Source organism: Poecilia latipinna, unplaced genomic scaffold (genome assembly GCF_001443285.1).
Source record: "Poecilia latipinna isolate Pla-1442-1.1 unplaced genomic scaffold, P_latipinna-1.0 Scaffold72, whole genome shotgun sequence".
Classification (NCBI taxonomy): Eukaryota; Metazoa; Chordata; class Actinopteri; order Cyprinodontiformes; family Poeciliidae; genus Poecilia; species Poecilia latipinna.
In genome coordinates, this window is record NW_015112688.1 from 203,109 (window position 1) to 220,757 (window position 17,649).

Here is a 17,649-nt window from a genome sequence, read left to right on the forward strand (position 1 = left end):
CCTTCCAGGTTCTCAGGCATCTTTATTTGCTTGATTTTAGGTTGTTGTTTTTGGTCCATGGCTACATTTGTGAGTCTACAGTTTTGGTTTATGTGGCCAAAAGTTTGGACACCCCTGACCTAATGCATCTCGGAAACGTTAACTTTATATCTGGTGTCCTTCACTGTATTTTTGACTGACTCGTTCTCACTACATGTGAGACCAGTAGTCCTGCTCTCTTGCTCTCGTTCTAGATGTGGCAGTTCTTCTACAAACCCTTCTCTGGTCTGCTTGTGGACCAAGTAAAAAAAAAAAATAATTCTTCCTTCTGGCTATGGAACTGGGTTTGTACAGTTTTTAATTTTATAACTCCCAGAGAGCAAGCCACTTTGACTGTGTTCTGTCACTTGCAGTCCAATCTGGTGACAAAGTACATTTGTGACTTGACAAACAGTGGCAAGGAAGAACTCCCCTGTAGGAAGAAACCTTGGGAGGAACCAGGCTCTCTGGGGTGTGCCCCTCCTCCTGAGGGCTGGGTCGTCATAGCAGAGAGGGCCACTCCTAAAAACAGACAACAAAATATTGACATGTAGTGAAATGAAATAAACTAACCAGCTTCACGGTGTGGATTGTCTTACCCTCCTCTGGTAGACAAGGATATAAGACTCCTCTGTACACATCTCAGAAACGACTGTTCCATTTGTTTCCATCACATAAATGTCATTAAAGTGGAGCCATCGATCGTTTCCGTCCTCCAAGGACTGCTCCGGGTGCAGCCCATCGCTCACATAGTGTCCTAAAAGACAAAGAATAGATGAGAGCTTTGGGATTTAAAGAATAGCCAAGTGTCTAGACTTTTTTTAGCTTAAAATTCGAAGGTTGAATTTAAACTCTAGTCAAATTTAAACAAAATTAGACAGACGTCTCGTAAGATGTTATCTGACCTGTCTTTGCCGAAGATCCTACGTGACTGATGACACTGACCAGGCTGTACTGTAAAGATTCAGAGGCAAAAACTGTGAGCATCACACACAACTGTCATGTCACAATCACACATTATCCTCACAGTACCTTTAAATTTTTGGTTTTGTACAAATCTGTGTACCTGGTGGCCAGCTACTGTCATCTCCCTGCACAAAATGATGGGGTCCTCCAGTTTGACCATCACCAGGTTCTCTGTGAAAGTGAACCTCTTTAGTTGCAAAATCAAATATCTGTAGATGAGAAACTGATGCTTTAGACTTTATTGTACAGAAACACATCTAATGACTTCACATTTTGCAGAAGACATTTGGAAAAAGGTGTTGTCACTCACTTGGGAAGGGTCAGAAATCTAGACTGCAGAACTGATGTGTTTCCTCCGCACTCACACTTAAACTCTAGTTGTCTTTCCTGTGGATAAAACAAACTGAGTTATTTACAGCACAAAAACCACTAAGCATAATAAAAACATTGTCTGAATGATGGGTGGATTAAACAGATGAGTTTCTTATACCTTCTGGTGCACGTTGAGCATGTTCTGCACTGAACCTCCAGCAATCAGGTCCAGAGAGAGCATGATGAAACTTTCCTCTCTTATGGATTTAACACCACAACTGCAGATCAAAGGTTCATACAGGTAAGAAGCAGAAAATATTACACTTGTTTCTTATTGAAATAATGAACATTTCTCAGGACAAGCAGGAAGAAATGCATGTTTAGTCTGGGCAGAAGAGTGCTTTTTACCCTTTGCACATCCTTGTGTTCCGCATTTTGAACTCTAGATGTGTCTGAACTGGGCACCTGTATCTTTTCCCTATAGTGGCCGCCGTCTTAGTCAGAGGTGGCAGCAGGTTCTTCATCTGATCCAACACAGCTGTCAGGAACTCATGGGCGTCCTAAACGCACCAGAACACGCAGAGTTAAATCAATGTCAAACACTGCAGCCAGGTGAAACACAGATCCACGTGAAGCAGCTGACTAACTTTCATGCCTTCGTATCCAAACTCCGGGGCCTGGAAAGAGAGGACCTTCTTAAACCTTATAACCACCTCCAGTTTCAATCTTGAATCAGGTGAGCCGTGACATTTCACAATGTCTAGGAAACATCTGGAAAATAAAGGCTGCTGTTTGACGTTGTCTTCAACTCACAGATCTCTCTATGTGTGTTTGTGAATGTGTTCTTGCTGTACCTCATGAGCTGAGCCTCGGGACACAGTGCCAACACGTCCTCCTGGGACTTGATGTCCTCCACGAACTCCTTGAGCGTAAGCAAAGTCTGCAGGCTGGCGTTCATGTAGCAGATCATATTGACGTTTGGGAATCTGATGCAAAAATGCAGTCACATTAGCATCATGGCGTTTAATGACAGAACATTTTCAGCTTCGTTGTTCCTGGTTGGTAATGTGCGTAATTACAGGTTGCAGACGTTTTTTTTTTTTTTTTACCCAAGTAACGTTGCATTCTGATGTTCCATACAAGTGGACTGGACCTGGATTGTAGTGAATCTGCACAAACACAAACAAACAGAGTTGTTCAGTATGATTATAACAATTAATCTGTTCATACTTAATGTGTCGTGCTGGAGGTACTTTGTGGGAACGTTGTGCTTTGAGGAAGTGTCCTCTTCTCTATAGCTCCTATACTGTTGTGTCTTAGTTTCCTTTAGAAGTGGGCTGTAACGTGGAAAGTAATCATTTAGAAAACCTCTTATATAACAGAAAAACTTACGGTAATTGGTCATTCAAAAGTGACTACAGTACTGGTATGTATTGGTATGTTTCACGCCTTTTCATTTCTATATATTGTAACTATAATTGATTTTTATGACTTGGTTCCCTACACACATGCATTATGGGCGAAGTGACTGCACTGCATACACCTCAGTGTTAATCCTGTGAGGGATCTATGTACTAATTAGGTGACAACTGAAGCCAGTGGGTTCCAATGTATTTAATTTCAGGTTGAATGCACAGCACATTTTTCTTGTGCTTATTTGTGAAACATTATCAAGGAATTAGAATCCTGAAGAATCACACAAAGATTAGTGATTCTAAATGTTGGACACGTTACAACTACTCTGTAAAGAAGTTGGTTACCTTCTCTTTTGATCCTGAGAATCATTATCAGTATCAGGATGCACTTGTATTATTCCCTGTCAGACAAATAACAAGCTCATTAGGATAAAAAAGATCAACCTGCAGAGCTTCAGTAGAATCAAGTCCAAAATCAAGCATAAAGTGCTAGATTTGGTCAAACTTACCATGAAGCAATCAAATAGTCCCCAGAAATTCTTCTTCTTCCTTGTCTTCTTCTGTTGTTTTTTCTCCTGAGACGAATATCTTGTTTGAGTGGTTCCACTTGTTGGAAATCCAATATCTTTAAGCTTTGATGTAAAACAAACAAACAAACAAAATAACAAATAACTAAATCAAATCACCAGAATAAATTCCAGACAGTCCAGATTTTTCCAAACTTCTACATTAGTTGTATGAATAAAAACAGGGACTTACTACATTGTACAAGCGCTGCAGCCAATAATTTATCCAGTTGTTGTTGTTATTGTTGTTGTTGTGTGAGCCCTGATCTCCTTCAGCTTTTTCACAAATTATGTGCTTTTTCTGTGAAAGACAAGGAAAAGGAAAAATCCAATATGCAAACTGATAAAAACTGTCCTTAATGACTACCGTACATCCAAACAGAGAAATGTGGAGTGAATCTAATCTCTGAACAATATCAAAATTCTAGGAGAGAAAGTTACATGGTCAGCAACACAAACCTTATTTCGATGATGAAACATCTCTGGGTCCCTCTCGGTTTGTAAAATGCATCTTAACTCAAGTAAAATGTGTTGCGTTTGAGTGGGGAAATTTCAGAGAATATTTTAAATCACCTTGTAGCACGAAAGAACAATTCTAGAAAGTAACTGTTGACATCAGCGGGCTTAACAACAAGAAGCACATTTCAAAAGTATACAACTTGTATTTAGAACTAAAATACTTTAAATATATAAAAAAAAAATCAACAGAAATTGTACAAAAGTTGGAGAGTTTTTATTTTTGGAGTTGCATAGAACTGTCTGTTTTTTAATGTTATTTCACCCAAATTTTACATTAAATCAAAGATTGTCACATGAAACTCATTTAAGCTATTCGCATTTGAAAAATGTCAACATGTCGGATGGCAAACATTATGTGAAAGAGTCTTTTTTTATTATTTTAATTTGTTTGTGGTAAATATTCACAGTTTTCCTGTCTACATTGTGATAAATCTGCAGGTTCAACCAAGCTTTCTTTCTGGTTTTATGTAACTGAAACAGCTACAAAAAAATTAAAATGATCACATTTTGAGAGACAGAGGCTATCAGAAAGTCTATTAAATTCCTTTTCTTTAACATTTTTTAAACATGAAATATTTAAGTAGTATGCTTAATACTGAACTAAGAAGGTTGTTTTCTGAACTTTTGGTAACTTTCAAATTATTCCGTATAATAGGACAGTTCGCCTTTCAGAGGCATTTACTTTGCGACACCTAGTGGTGACAGGAAGAAAAACGGCTCTGAAGAATCCCAGAGGCGGAAGCGGAATGTTTGTCCTACACGGCTTACTGTTGGAAGTTGCTGTCATGTCGGCACCCTTGATAGTGAGTTATCCTTTAAATTTCTGCTAAACCCAGCGAGAAATGTCACATATAAAGAACAAAAAGTCAGGTTCATTCTTGGAGTGTGTGTTTTGTAGATCGGCCGTCTTTACTTTGAGTCAATTGTTTCGTTATAAACTGCTTTAAGTTAGGATTAGGTAATGGGTTAGCTAATGTGGTAATATGATCTCAGACAACGGGACTGTATGTTCCTTAATTCTTTTACATTGCTGAACACAGCACAGCGTTGTTGCTCTATAATTATATTTTCTCCTTTATTTCTTTATGTTTCCATTTTTACCAGCACAGTGTCTGTCCTAGCCCCCTTTTCATCAGATCGTCTGTCTCTTTCCAGTCTTTACACAGGTGCTGCCAGCGGGCTGCCGTCCTCCTCGTTGCTAGGCGACACTGGGGCTCCAGCTCAGCATCTCCTCCTTCTCTCGTGTCCAGGTCTCTTGACTTCCTCGCCCGGCGTTTCTATGATGTAGAGGCGCTCCTGAACTGGAAGTCCCGGATTGGGAAGGACCAGCTCAGAAAGAAGAACCTGTGAGACAAGCAAAGTTTTATGTGTCAAAGAGCTACATTTGGTACATTTTGAGCAACATAACAGTGGAACAATTAGTTTTTAAATTACACTGAGTTCAATTTTGAAGACAATAGTGAAAAATTAGCTTGGCACTATTATTTCTATGGGCCTACATATTAGAATGTGTGTACAGGATTTTTTCATGAATCATTTTCATCAGAAAATCATTATTTCATCATTATTGTAGTCCCTATTAAAATGCAAACATATGAGTCTAAAGTAAAAATGTTTGATCAAAATGCACAGCACCAAACTTGGAGACGGTGGCCTTAATTTGGGGTTATGATCGTTTGGGCTTGTTTAGCAGGAACTGGACACCTTGCAATTACACTGCAAAAAACACAAAATCTTACCAAGTATTTTTGGTCTAATTTCTAATTTGCTTGAAATAAGACAAAAAAACTTACGAGTATCTTTTCAGGAAGATATAGTATAAGTCAGTTAGTTTAATTTAAATCAATAATTCCTTAATAGTGATGGAAATGTACTGATTCCACTGGCAGATTATTTCACTTGTAATATGGGAAATGTCTTTTTTGTAAGTAAAAGTTTGGCATTTGATCATTTCATCATTCATTAATGAATTATTGACTTAAAATAAGCTGCTATAGCTTGCTGAGAAGTTGGGTTCCTGACAGACCTGTTGCTCCTAAGTTACCAACTGCACTTTTAAACAGTAATTGTGATGGGCTTTGCACCTTTAGTTTCCACATTTGTTTTTCACATGTGAAAATATTCCCTAACAGCCAAATCTGAGTTGGCTTCGGTTGTCTTCATTAAGACAGTCGAAGCCAACTCTAACACTTTGTCCGGCATCTCCTGAACAGCAAATACTTTAGGAGTTTTTAAGATTTGACCTTGCCAAACCTGGACTTTGGTAACCAAGTCATGCCTAATCCCATTTTCTCTTCTGTCTTTTACAGTTACTATGGTTACACTCACAAGCTTTATGGCCCAGACATAGCATCTGCCTATTATATTCTAAATCTAGGAGGAGGATTTAGGTAAGTGGCTCCTCCTCACATCCCTCTGCATTATTTTTAGTTGTTCTGTAAATGCTTTGTTGGGTAACTGAATGTTTTCCACATTTATTAAGACAGACTCAGTCTAACAGGATTATGCTCCTTCTGATTAAATGTTTATTATGATCTTGTCAGCATGGTGTGAAAAGGACCTACTGCAGGCCCCAGGGCCAGAGGACATTTTTGAAACTTGAGACTAAGTTTACTAAATTCTTCTAATTCTTGACTTAAGTGATGAAATCCAAAGACATTTTTGTTGAAAATTCAGGTTTTTACTCCAAAAATTGAAGACATCTTTGTACAAAAAAAGATTCAAATTATTTAAGAAATGACTTCCTTTGAAATTATTCTTTAAAGCTATAAATAAAGAACTATAACTTCTGCAACAAGCCGCTGCTCATATGGACACCTCACATATGAACCGCTTTTCGAATCATCAGCCTCCTCTCTCCATTCATCATAACTTCTGTTACTTCTGCAGGTTTGTGGGCCAGTCTGAGTGGTTCCGCGCCGACTCAAGGGGCAAATTCAACTGGGATTTCCTGAACTACAAGGACACACCTGTGGAAGAAGTAGACATGAGTCACACCATCATCAACTACGTAGGACTGTCCAACCTGGGTAATATGCTGTGATGCAGATGATTCCTCTCTGCTCTTTAATTTTTCAGAGTCACTGAATGTGTTGATCCTGTTCTTGATCTGATTTCTCAACACCTGCAGAGAGGCAACCTCTGCGGACTCTAAAGGTCCAAGGCTGTCCTGAGGTGGACGACTGGTTCCTGGCAGGACTCCACAAGTTCCAGGACTCTCTGGAGGAGCTGGACATCTCTCACTGTCCGAGGATAACCGTGGGCGGCCTGGCTGCTCTCAGGAATCTCAGGTGAGCTCCATACTCAGTGTATCCTACAGTCTGCAGCGCGGTGGTCCAAACCTTTTTTTTTTATATTCCAAAATTACCAAGACACATCTAATCTTTTTCTTTAACTGAAATAATCTTAACCTGCTCAACAACAAACTAAGCTTATGAATTTCTTGTAGATTTCTTCAGATCCAAAGTTTTGCATATTTTCCTTATTAAAGAAAGGCATCCGGTTTGCAATTTCTTTTGGGCTCAATTGGAAAAAATATTTTAAAGTTGCTTATTCTCAGCACTAACAACAGGATTTGGGTCCCTCTTTCTCTGACATGACACAGCAGTCGTAGTGCTGCAAACATAGATCCTGCTCTTGATGAAACATACCCATTTGTAGGACGCCAGTCATATAAAGAAGTTTATCACTAAACTACACAGTTTACCAATACATGTTTTCAAATGTATTGGTATTTATTAAGAAATATCAATTTGAAATATGAAAATAAAAGTATCATAAATATAATACTCCCCCTGAATAAACAGTAGAGAAAATAGTAAGAATGAAAACCCCGACAATACGGTTGGTTTCGTTTTTATAAACATCATTTATTTGAATTTTTCTCGACAATGATTAATCAAACTTCTTATCATAAGAAATTTGTCAACATACTAATTAACGATAGGATAAATCCAGAGCCCTACATGTAGTCTTATTCACTATGAAATTAAGGAAATAGAAAAAGTGTAATACTTAAAATGTGTGTTGTACCTAAAAGTTTCCTTTGTAAGATTCTAATTTGGTGGTAAAAATGTCGCCTCAATTAAAAAAAAACTCTCCATCTTTATCAGCCTGTGGTTGGAGGTCAAATTCAGATCATTCTCACAATAGAGTTGCGAGCCAAACAAAATCAGTCCAGGACGCACAAATGGCCTTTATGTCACACTTTCAATACCATTACTCTAAAGCAAAGTAACCAGTTCTGTAATGATGCTCTCTTTTTTGTGTGTCTGTGTACTGAAGGGAGCTAAAGCATCTGAATGTGTCCTCCCTCCCGAGGATTTCAAGTCCAGCGTTGGTGATCATCCTACTGGAGGAGATGCTACCTCAGTGTCAGATCACAGCACACGGCTACGACCTCAGTCAGCCTCAGGTTGGAGGAGAGAAGCCAGAGGAGCGCCTGGAAGCAGAAGGGTAGTGGGTCGATTACAGCCAGAATCACTGCAGAAAGACTTGGAGGCTTTTGGTGTTCTCTTCGTTTTTCAAAGAGCTCATGATAAGGTTAAGAATCGTGACATAAGTGCAGGACAAATAAGAAAAGCAAAAACATACAACAGATGTGGGAGAAGAAACATGTCACACAAAAGTGTGACAAAAGTGTGAAATATATGTCTGGATGCCCTGTGTATTTCTCAGTTTGTGAGTAAGGCTGCACATTGATCATGTAAATGTTCATATTTAGAAAATCTCTGTTCATGTCCAACTTCAATTTGCTGGGTCTTTGTCACTGAATGTAAAAATGGGTGTACATAATAAAGATTTTATTCTTCAAAGTAAGGATTATTGTAAACCTCATCGTGTGTATTCTTTTATATTTAACTTGCAAAAATAATAAACGTGTTTGACAAATCTATTTGAAACCCAAAATGCGGCTCAGTTTTTTGCAGTTGTCTAAAACTGAACTTTGGAGATTTTTACTTTCTTTACCATCCTGTTCACTCCATCCATGGTGGTGAGATAAATAAGATTCCTCAACCATCCAGTGATCAATAGCTGAAATAAACTTGCTTCTATCACTTGTGATATTTATACTTTTATTTGCTAGTGGTACCAACAACTATGCCACATGTGATTTTGCAGTAAAGTAATTAACCTTAAATTAATTTCTTTATTTGCTTATATTCCCTTTTGGTGTTTATTGCCTTTATTTGGTTGTAGCTATGATTAATTTCCTGTTTCAATATTTAATACTTTTATTTTGAAGGGACGACGTCCGGTCTAACTGGACTGACCATAAGTTGTAACGTAGACGACAAAATGTATCTTGTTAGAAGCGGCCCCCTTGATAGAGGCGCAAGGTATGTGTGTATTATGTAAATAAGTACATGTCTTAAATATTGTGTAAAACTGTGCACTTGCTTATATGCTAAAACTGAAGTTATTTTTTGGTTGCAGCATTATTTTAAGTTATAAACGTTAAGTTGGAAACGTAAAGAGTTGTCAAAGTATGTATTTTTGTTGTTGTATTTTGGCTTGCACAGTTTTTTTCAGTGCCTACATTCCTTACGGTGAAACCAGGGATTAGTGCTTATCAATAAAGTCTCATCCTTCACGTGGGGGCGGGAAGGGTATAATGCAAGTAATATATTTATTCATTCTTTCATTCATTTTTAATGTATTTTAAATGCTATGTAGTTAAGTGTAAGTGTATGTATTTGTAATCTGTACTGTGGAAGCTTATGTGAATAACTAAAGCCCATAATCCAGTGTGAGCCTGTTCTGCAGCAGATACACAACAAACTAATGAAGACACCAAGAAATGAAATAAACAGTAATAGTCGCTTATGCAATATCTTAATTGGCAGATGTGAAAATTAGACATTGTTAAAATACTGCTATGTTTGACTCATCTTATGTTCTACAACTAAATAAATTGGCGATACGTTTAATTGCAACTTTTGCTTATTAACGATGGGGTTAGTTGATATTAAGAGTTTTAGAGTATTATTTTTTTGTAATAATGGAAGTGAACATCAGCGGGAACTAATGACTCCGTTGAACACGGTAGCGGTACACGCGGACGTAATTTCCTGACGGACAACAACAAGAGGGAACAGCTGGGTACATTTAAAGCGTCGGGTTCCTGTATATTTTCTCCGATTTTAGCGATTTTTATTGAATGTGAACCAAAACAGTGTAGTGTTGGAGTCCTAGAAGGCGGATAAATGTCTGAATCATCAGGTAGGACGGCTGTCTGATCCAGAAAGGAGACACAGTTACTGTTTTATCGCGACATCTTTGTCCCTTTAAAACAAGACTGTCGAGTTTTACAACATGGTGATTTCATTTCCAGAGTCCCCTAAAAAAGAAGAACAAGAGGAGGAGGCTACAGCTGAACCCGAGGTGGGAGTCACTGTTTTCTGTCAAGCTTGAGTTGTTTTTTAGCTGCTGTCGTGCAGTGAGACCCAGACGATGGATAGCGTCATAACAAAGAGTTGCTCTGTTTCTGGCTCATAGCAGTCACCAAACCAGTGAACTGTTTCTACAAGTTACACGTTGTTTTCTCTGCAGAACCAATCGGACGACAGCAGTGAAGACGAAGCTACAGGAGAAGCAGATAGTATGTTTAAATATACTGCATACACTCATATGCAGTGGTGGAGAAAATACTCAAACGCTGTATTTTAGTGCAGTACTGTAGCAAAAATACTACATTAACATTTTTACTTGAGTAAAAGTAAGTGTTTGCTTTTAAAAAATACTTCAAGTATTGAAAGTAAATCGATCTATTCCCTGACATAATGTCCTAGAATATCATTAACTGTGAATACTATCAGTACACTTTCTTAAATACATCAATAATGTGCCATTTTAATGAATGATCAGCAAGAGGATGCAGGTTTTTATTGTGTTAGCTCTCTGGGATACTGTTTACACTTGTACTTGTGAGTTTATGCACCAGAATTTCAACAGTTAAATACCTGTGAAAGTTTTTATTTAACCAAAATCAAAACCATTGTGTAATTTTAACTGCAATAAACACATTCAAGTAAAAGTTGTCTGCTTGAAAAAAGCGGCATTAAACACACTTAACAGGGAATATTCACTGGGTCATAGTGAACAATATTTTAATTTCCTGACACCATTTTCTAAACTTGGACCAGGGCCACATGGAGTCATTTTTGAACAGGTTAACTTGAATAAGGCTTTGATTACTTTCAAACTTATAAATAACAACAACAAAAAATGTAATGTGTAACACAACATATTATAGAAATTTAGTAATACTTAATGTGAAAACATGAATAAACTGATCTTGTTTTTCCTTTTTTCTCCTGTCCTTTCCAGTGGACTTCTTGCGTGGCCTCTTCTCCAGTGCGCTGGGATTGGGCTCTTCAGAGAAGGTTCTGGATGAGTTGTCTCTGGAGGGCGTGGCTCGCTACATAAATAGCGGCAAATGTAAGTTTTATTATGTTTTACTTTATTTCTGGGTATTTGCAGGGTTATAAACTCACTAAAAATGATAATAATAAAAAATATATATTTATTCTGAGAACATTCATCCAGAAAAAGAAAACAAGATTTAGAGAGTGCTAAATTATTCATTAATGGATTCATGACTGAATCATGAATCCATTTATTATGCATGTTTTTACCTGTCTCTGTCATAGGCAAAAACATAATTTGCATGGTTGGAGCAGGAATATCAACATGTAAGTATTTCCCATTCATGTTGATAGAATAAACCACTTGGTGATGATTATTATTAAACAACTTTTATCCTGTTTGATTAATTTCTCATGATTTCTTTCTGCACAGCTGCTGGGATCCCGGATTTTCGCTCTCCAGAAACCGGTCTCTATGCAAACCTGCAAAAGTACAACCTGCCTTACCCAGAAGCCATCTTCCAGATCGATTACTTTAAGGTCTGTTCAAGATTTAATCTCATCTTTCAAAACAGTGACAAGTGAAAGGGAAAGAATTTTTCATAATTTCATCACAGAAACATCCAGAACCATTCTTTGCTTTGGCCAGGGAGCTGTACCCAGGACAGTTTAAGGTACAATACGCAGCCTGCAGATTGGGAAAAGCTGGTCCTCACCAAATACTCAGAGTTGTGTTTTACTCTCATGCTTGGTTTTAGCCCACAATCTGCCACTACTTCATAAAGATGCTGAAGGACAAGGGGGTTCTGAGACGATGCTACACACAGGTGGGGGGAAAGAAAGAACATGTTGCTGCACACAGAGTAATTCAAATTACTTTAAGTTCCTGTATCCATGTTGGTGTGCATGTCTGTTCAGAACATCGACACCCTGGAGCGAGTCGCAGGGCTGGAAGGAGACGATCTGATTGAAGCACATGGAACGTTCTACACCTCACACTGTGTCAAATTCCTCTGCAAAAAGGAGTACAACCTGGACTGGATGAAAGGTGCTGTGACATTTTTAAGCTCCTGTGATCTCCTGAGATTTGAGATTCTAATTTTGTCTGTGTTTTAGAAAAAATCTTCTCTGATGAGATTCCAAAGTGTGAAAAGTGCAGCAGTTTGGTCAAACCAGGTCAGTCTGTCATTACGTTTGTTCATTTAAAATTTAGTGTTATTCATCGTAGTACTGCAAATTTTGTTGCTACATCACTGACTTTATTTCTGCTTCCAGAAAGATCCCAGATTTTGCCTCACCATTTGTCCTTATCTCACTTTCCTCAGATATAGTTTTCTTTGGAGAGAACCTGCCAACCCGTTTCTTCACTTCCATGAAAATGGTGAGCACATAACAGTGAATTGTTCAGGATTTAACCTCTGCAAAAACATAAACGAATTAATGTCTCACCTTTGCTTCCCTGTCAGGATTTTCCTCGATGCGATCTCCTCATAGTCATGGGCACGTCTCTGCAGGTTCAACCGTTTGCAAGTTTAGTCGGCAGGTACTCCACATCTAGTCTCAGTAGCATTTATGATCTGATTGTGTAATGTAACTTGGTCATTTCTGAAACTGTCCTTCTTTGGTTTTCCTGTTTGATTCTTTCATCTTCCATTTTTGTCATTTAGGGTTTCAAAAAGTTGCCCCAGGTTGCTCATTAACATGGAGAAAACAGGACAGGTGAGTCTTTACCGCTCCATCACCTTTACATACCTAGTTTCTTCACACTGCCTTGTTTAAGCCTCTGCAGCTGGAAAGGTTTATTTGTTTCTGTCTGCAGGCAGATCCGATGTTGGGGTTGCTCGGCTTTGGAGGAGGGATGGACTTTGACTCAGACAAGGCGTACAGGTGATGCTGAGATTCTGTCATATTATTTGATAAAAAGGTTTTGATGTTGATTCCTACCTATTGAGGATACTTTTATTTTTATTAGAGGTGATTTGAGAAACTGACAGTTTCCAGATTGACCAGACAGTTGGAAACATTTTACATGAATTTTGATTACTGTCATAAGTTGTGTTATATTTCTTAAAAACAAACTGTATTTATTAACCATTACAATAAAACTTACAATTCTGATCAGTGCATCTTTGTTTCTGATCCTAATTATTCATGTCTTGTTTTCGAGATGATTGGTATTATTTAACCACCAGGGGGCAGAGAACTATCATGCATAATTTAGGTAGAAATGACTGAATATAAATATCAGAATAGCATCCTGAAAGAATTGCCATCAGTGTTTTTTCTATTTCTCTTCGCATGACGCCAAGAATAGAATATAGGTATATATTTTATTGTCCCTAAAGGGAGATTTGTCTTGGGCATAGTTCTACACAGTTGCAAGTAAAAACATTACAACACCACAGACTGATGAAACACAGACTCAAATCAACAGTGCATCAAGTGGTGTGTATAGGTGTTAGTGGTGAAAAGCAACTTGCCAAGTTGCTCATGTGCCGTGGAAAAGACTGATTGAGGCTGGAACAAATGACAGTTTCAGTCGGTTGGTCCCACACTGTGGCGCCCCCAGTCTCGTTCATATTCAGTGAACTGTGGGTGTTCATAGTCACATTCTCATCACTGCTTGTTCATTTATAGTCTGTCTGGGTTCATAGTGTTTCAGGATGATTATTTTTATGATGGCTATATAAATGTAAGCCTGCCACTAAATTGGGCAGGTAAGTTACTAAATCAGGCTGTGATACAGTACCATGTAATGTTTTTCAGAGTGGCACCGTAAGAAGAAATCACCAACCAGATGCAATCTTGGTCTTCTTAGAAAGTATAATCTGTACTGCGGTTGTGTGTACAGAAAGTCAGTGCTATGTAGTTACTTCTATCATCAGATTAACAAGTAAAAAAAATAAATAAAATTTCCAGTTTTAAGTTTAGAGTCTGAAAGACAGACATGTGTGTGCAAAGTGTACAGCTATTTATCTGCTTTGAATTTTGTTCTTTGGTTTATTTGTACCAAGAGATTTTAAGCTAACCCCTTTGTAATTAATGAAAATAACATCAGGGATCAACATTGACATATATGATTTTAGATATATTTAAAAATTTGTTCATTGTATATTTGGGTTGGGTTTTCTTGTTTGTTTTTATGCTCTTGTGAAAAAGTTTGTTTTCTGAAACGGTTTGTTGTGCCTTTGATAATAAATCCACAGAGATAAACAAAAGTGCAAGGAAAATCTAAATTTAACAACGATGGATTAGTTAAAGACATAGATTGTATTTTGTGGTTTGCTTTGTTGCGGTGGGATATGAAAACCTGTCTTGAAATCATCTCCGCATCCAACATGTCGTATTTTTTCCTGGTTTCAGAGACGTAGCTCAGATCAGTACGTGTGATGATGGCTGCTTGGCTCTTGCTGACTTGCTGGGTTGGAAGGTGAGCCACACAGTTTTCTCATTGAAATCTTATATACCTGCAGCTTTGCAGTGTTTATAGCTGAGCTCCATCAGTAAAGAATGAACACATAATCATAAAGCTGCTGTGTCATTGTTTATCTAAAATGCATTTCATGTGGGTCTAACTATGGAGAAATGAAGGGCGTTCTGTCAAACATCAAGTATTGACACACTTGAAGTATATTCTTTTGTACAGTGCATGTGTATTAGGATGTAAATGTGCAAAATTTAAAGTGTTTTACTGTATAATGACAAGAGTATGCTATTTTCAGTGTGGTATGATTCTCTCATCCTCCAAAGTTTATAATTACTGACCATCTTTGTCTGAAAGTTTGGTGTTTTTCCATATACAGCCTCCAAAATCACCTCATTGGTCATAAAATTAAGCCAGAATAGGTCAGGCTGCTGTCAGTTGGTGTCAAATATTCAGCATGCTGAGATGAGCTAAATCTTCATCAGTGCAGACAGAGCGTCTGCAGTGTAGCATAAAATAAAGTCATGCTGTTATCGAGTCATTGCTGTAAGATTTGCATTGCAATAACAGTGGACTCTGTATATTCGAAGCTCATTACTTGTAGATTTTTCTGTGCAAAATTATCTAAATTATTGCAGAAAACCCGTCTGTTACCAGATTTTTTTATAGAGCATATTTCTAAAATACTCAAAAGTAAATCCAGCTTTGGAAGCTGAAATTCTTTGATGCAATAATATTGGTTGTCCTTTCCACAGCAGTCAATCCAGCAGCTCCATTCATTTCCCTTGGAACTGATTGACTGAATTACAAGAAATTACACCTAAACAAGAAAGACTATAGTTGCTAGCATCTGCTGTATTGCTAAAACCACTGTGTGTGTTAATGCACATTGAAATATATTTAGTGTTTGAACTGTTAAAATAAGCAGTTATAACCATTTTTAGAGGGAAGTCTCAAGTATTTGTGGATTTTAGTTGTTTGTGGACGGTTTTATGGGGATTTTATAGTACTAGCTCTTATGTGTCATATATCTAAATCATAAACCTCATGCTACCTGGAGATGGCATCTCTTGGGCTACAATATGAAAGACATTACTCGGGATCTGTTAACTTTAAGCTGCGTAACTTCATGCTTCATAGAAACACAATATTCATTTGACACCATAAAATTTATATTTCTTACTTTTTGGTGCTCATTTCTTCTCTAATATGTTTCTTTTCTGTATTCATCCCTGTTTTGTTTTCCACATCCGCCCAGGCGGAGCTGGAAGAGCTTGTGAAGAAGGAGCACACCAGGATCGACAGTGAGGACAAGCAGGAGGGTCCCGGAGGGAGCAAAGGAGCTGCAGCCAAAGGCGCTTCGGCTTCAGCTGAACCAAAATCCAAAGCAGAGGAGTGACCTGCACTTAATTAACAAAACAAAAGCAACGACGCAGTTTAAAGCTTAACCAGAGGCTAATATATAAGAGTTTGATGTTCGGAAATGAAGCTCTGTTGGGTTTCTCTAACTGTATATTCTCAGATCTGAGGACGGTTCTTTCCCGTAATTATACTTTTGTTTATATCTGTCATTTTGCACTTTACTAACATCTCTATATTTTCTACAAGCTTCCATTTGCCCCAGCTGCAGATAACATTTTTCCCTCTGATAACTTTAGTTTTGTTGTATGTAGGTTTTAGCCCCATGCGTTCCTTCTAAGCATAAACGACTCTTAATGATTGACGTGTGCTGACGAGCTGCATTTTAATGAGAACCGGATTTGGATTTCAGATAACAAGGTTCTGTTAGGTGGCCTAACATTCACTCCCCCCAAACTAAAAGCGGTTCATCTGATAAAGCTGTCACAATGTTTCCGTCAGAGAACTAACTTCCTGACCTGGTTGGTAAAAATTTTGATACATTTGATAGATGGGTTTACTAGAGCCATCACTGGTTTTTACGTTTGTTCAACTTTTAGTCATTTTATTTTAATTGTTTTGTCATTTATGCAAAACTATAAGACAAATAATATTTTTGTGTAATGTTCATCTTGGAACAGCAGAAAGAATTGGAAGCAGTCACTTTTCAGTCAAGTTTAATTTTAATGGCCAGTAAATTTAGATTCAAAGCAACATAAAAAAGAAAAAAAAAACAGACGTGATTCTTATGGAAAAAATGCTGAATGAAAGATATCTGAAGCAATGTGTTAAAAAAGAAAAAAAAGTAAAATACTCACCTGGACTTAAATATGTTGACATGTACTAATTCTAGCAACCAGTGCAAATTCCTGCAATAAATGTTTCCTTTATTAAACTGATCAAGTTCACTTCGTGTCAGTGGAGAAGTGTGTCATTCTATTTTCTTCTTATGAATGCAGTTGATTAAAAACGATAGTGGAAATGTCAGACTGAAACTCTCGTCACCGCACGTTGCTCCGTCTGTCATTCACCTGCCTAATGACGATTTACTCAGGATTTCCTCCTCCTTAGAAGTTTAAACTCTGTACGATCGGGTCAAAGGTCATTCATACAGATGTAGATTTAAAATCGTTTTTATTCAGTCAAGAAGTTTATTCTGAGAAGAAATCAGATTGGTGTCTTTCAAAAGAGAATAAAACAACATAAAAGGAGAATAAAGTTAAAAATTATTTGTTGAGTTGAAGTCTTTAAGGTAAGAAGACCTACTTTCCATCACCCTAATCTTTTGCTCACAGATTCTCAGTCAGATTCAAGTCAGAACTCTGAGCTGCTCCAGTACATTAGCATCATTTCTCTATCAACAAATATCAGAGCTGAGCAGTGGTCAAGTAAATTTACTTGAGTACAGTTTTCTTTGAATTTGTACTTCACTTTGAGTAGCAGTTTGTTTGTTTTTTTAGTTTTTTTGGAAAAACTTTTTCTGATGCTTATTTGTAAAACTTTCATTTCATTCACAGTGTATGTTGAAAACATTGTGCGATAATGTTTGCGTTGCAGTTGGTTTAATTTATGACTGGCAAGTATATTCATATTTTGCTTGTGCTACATTGTCTCCGCTCCCAGTTTCAGTTGTTTCTCTGCTGGATTCTGCTTAGTCCAGGTGG

The 17,649-nt window shown here is 37.6% G+C and overlaps 3 protein-coding genes across 7 annotated transcripts; 2 read left to right on the forward strand and 1 right to left on the reverse strand.

Moving 5' to 3' along the window:
* Nucleotides 1-320: 320 nt before the first annotated feature.
* LOC106935320 (ubiquitin carboxyl-terminal hydrolase 37-like) lies at nucleotides 321-3,892 on the reverse strand. 2 transcript variants are annotated; one of them, XM_015015751.1, is made up of 15 exons: nucleotides 3,737-3,891; nucleotides 3,471-3,578; nucleotides 3,221-3,343; nucleotides 3,057-3,112; nucleotides 2,550-2,633; nucleotides 2,406-2,465; nucleotides 2,151-2,282; nucleotides 1,944-2,067; nucleotides 1,705-1,856; nucleotides 1,475-1,574; nucleotides 1,295-1,371; nucleotides 1,085-1,193; nucleotides 924-972; nucleotides 618-775; nucleotides 321-540 (listed from the first exon to the last, which is right to left on the reverse strand). In XM_015015751.1, exons 1-15 carry the CDS (start codon nucleotides 3,755-3,757, stop codon nucleotides 520-522), a joined length of 1,374 nt encoding a protein of 457 aa, XP_014871237.1. In that variant the 5' UTR covers nucleotides 3,758-3,891; the 3' UTR covers nucleotides 321-519. The 2 variants fall into 2 exon arrangements, with proteins under 2 accessions (XP_014871237.1, XP_014871245.1); XM_015015759.1 differs by lacking the exon at nucleotides 321-540 and having other exon boundaries at nucleotides 620-775; nucleotides 1,085-1,155; nucleotides 3,737-3,892.
* Nucleotides 3,893-4,487: 595 nt separating this feature from the next.
* dmac2 (distal membrane arm assembly component 2) lies at nucleotides 4,488-8,704 on the forward strand. 3 transcript variants are annotated; one of them, XM_015015961.1, is made up of 6 exons: nucleotides 4,488-4,599; nucleotides 4,952-5,142; nucleotides 6,106-6,186; nucleotides 6,686-6,825; nucleotides 6,927-7,086; nucleotides 8,081-8,704. In XM_015015961.1, the coding sequence occupies exons 1-6, from the start codon at nucleotides 4,543-4,545 to the stop codon at nucleotides 8,253-8,255; spliced, it is 804 nt and encodes a 267-aa protein (XP_014871447.1). In that variant the 5' UTR covers nucleotides 4,488-4,542; the 3' UTR covers nucleotides 8,256-8,704. The 3 variants fall into 3 exon arrangements, with proteins under 3 accessions (XP_014871447.1, XP_014871455.1, XP_014871463.1); XM_015015969.1 differs by having other exon boundaries at nucleotides 8,084-8,704; XM_015015977.1 differs by having other exon boundaries at nucleotides 8,117-8,704.
* A 407-nt stretch (nucleotides 8,705-9,111) lies between these two features.
* sirt2 (sirtuin 2 (silent mating type information regulation 2, homolog) 2 (S. cerevisiae)) lies at nucleotides 9,112-16,884 on the forward strand. Of its 2 annotated transcripts, none has more exons than XM_015015949.1 (16): nucleotides 9,112-9,135; nucleotides 10,131-10,180; nucleotides 10,349-10,397; nucleotides 11,126-11,236; nucleotides 11,449-11,490; nucleotides 11,597-11,703; nucleotides 11,781-11,837; nucleotides 11,922-11,990; nucleotides 12,082-12,211; nucleotides 12,280-12,339; nucleotides 12,489-12,544; nucleotides 12,630-12,706; nucleotides 12,831-12,882; nucleotides 12,983-13,050; nucleotides 14,527-14,593; nucleotides 15,846-16,884. In XM_015015949.1, coding segments are annotated over exons 3-16 (1,038 nt in total). In that variant the 5' UTR covers nucleotides 9,112-9,135; nucleotides 10,131-10,180; nucleotides 10,349-10,396; the 3' UTR covers nucleotides 15,987-16,884. The 2 variants fall into 2 exon arrangements, with proteins under 2 accessions (XP_014871435.1, XP_014871427.1); XM_015015941.1 differs by lacking the exon at nucleotides 9,112-9,135 and adding an exon at nucleotides 9,836-10,018.
* Nucleotides 16,885-17,649: the final 765 nt, after the last annotated feature.

Excerpts from the sequence above, each read along its gene's own strand:
- dmac2 (XM_015015961.1), top strand. The coding sequence starts at position 4,543 with ATGTTTGTCCTACACGGCTTACTGTTGGAAGTTGCTGTCATGTCGGCA. Across the intron at positions 4,600-4,951 it reads TCATGTCGGCACCCTTGATA|TCTTTACACAGGTGCTGCCA; the intron begins GTGAGTTATCCT and ends GTCTCTTTCCAG. Across the intron at positions 6,826-6,926 it reads CGTAGGACTGTCCAACCTGG|AGAGGCAACCTCTGCGGACT; the intron begins GTAATATGCTGT and ends CAACACCTGCAG.
- LOC106935320 (XM_015015751.1), bottom strand. The coding sequence starts at position 3,757 with ATGTTTCATCATCGAAATAAG. Across the intron at positions 3,344-3,470 it reads TGCAGCGCTTGTACAATGTA|CTTAAAGATATTGGATTTCC; the intron begins GTAAGTCCCTGT and ends TTTACATCAAAG. Across the intron at positions 2,634-3,056 it reads TCTCAGGATCAAAAGAGAAG|CCCACTTCTAAAGGAAACTA; the intron begins GTAACCAACTTC and ends TCCACGTTACAG.
- sirt2 (XM_015015941.1), top strand. Across the intron at positions 10,398-11,125 it reads AGCTACAGGAGAAGCAGATA|TGGACTTCTTGCGTGGCCTC; the intron begins GTATGTTTAAAT and ends TGTCCTTTCCAG. Across the intron at positions 13,051-14,526 it reads GACTCAGACAAGGCGTACAG|AGACGTAGCTCAGATCAGTA; the intron begins GTGATGCTGAGA and ends TCCTGGTTTCAG.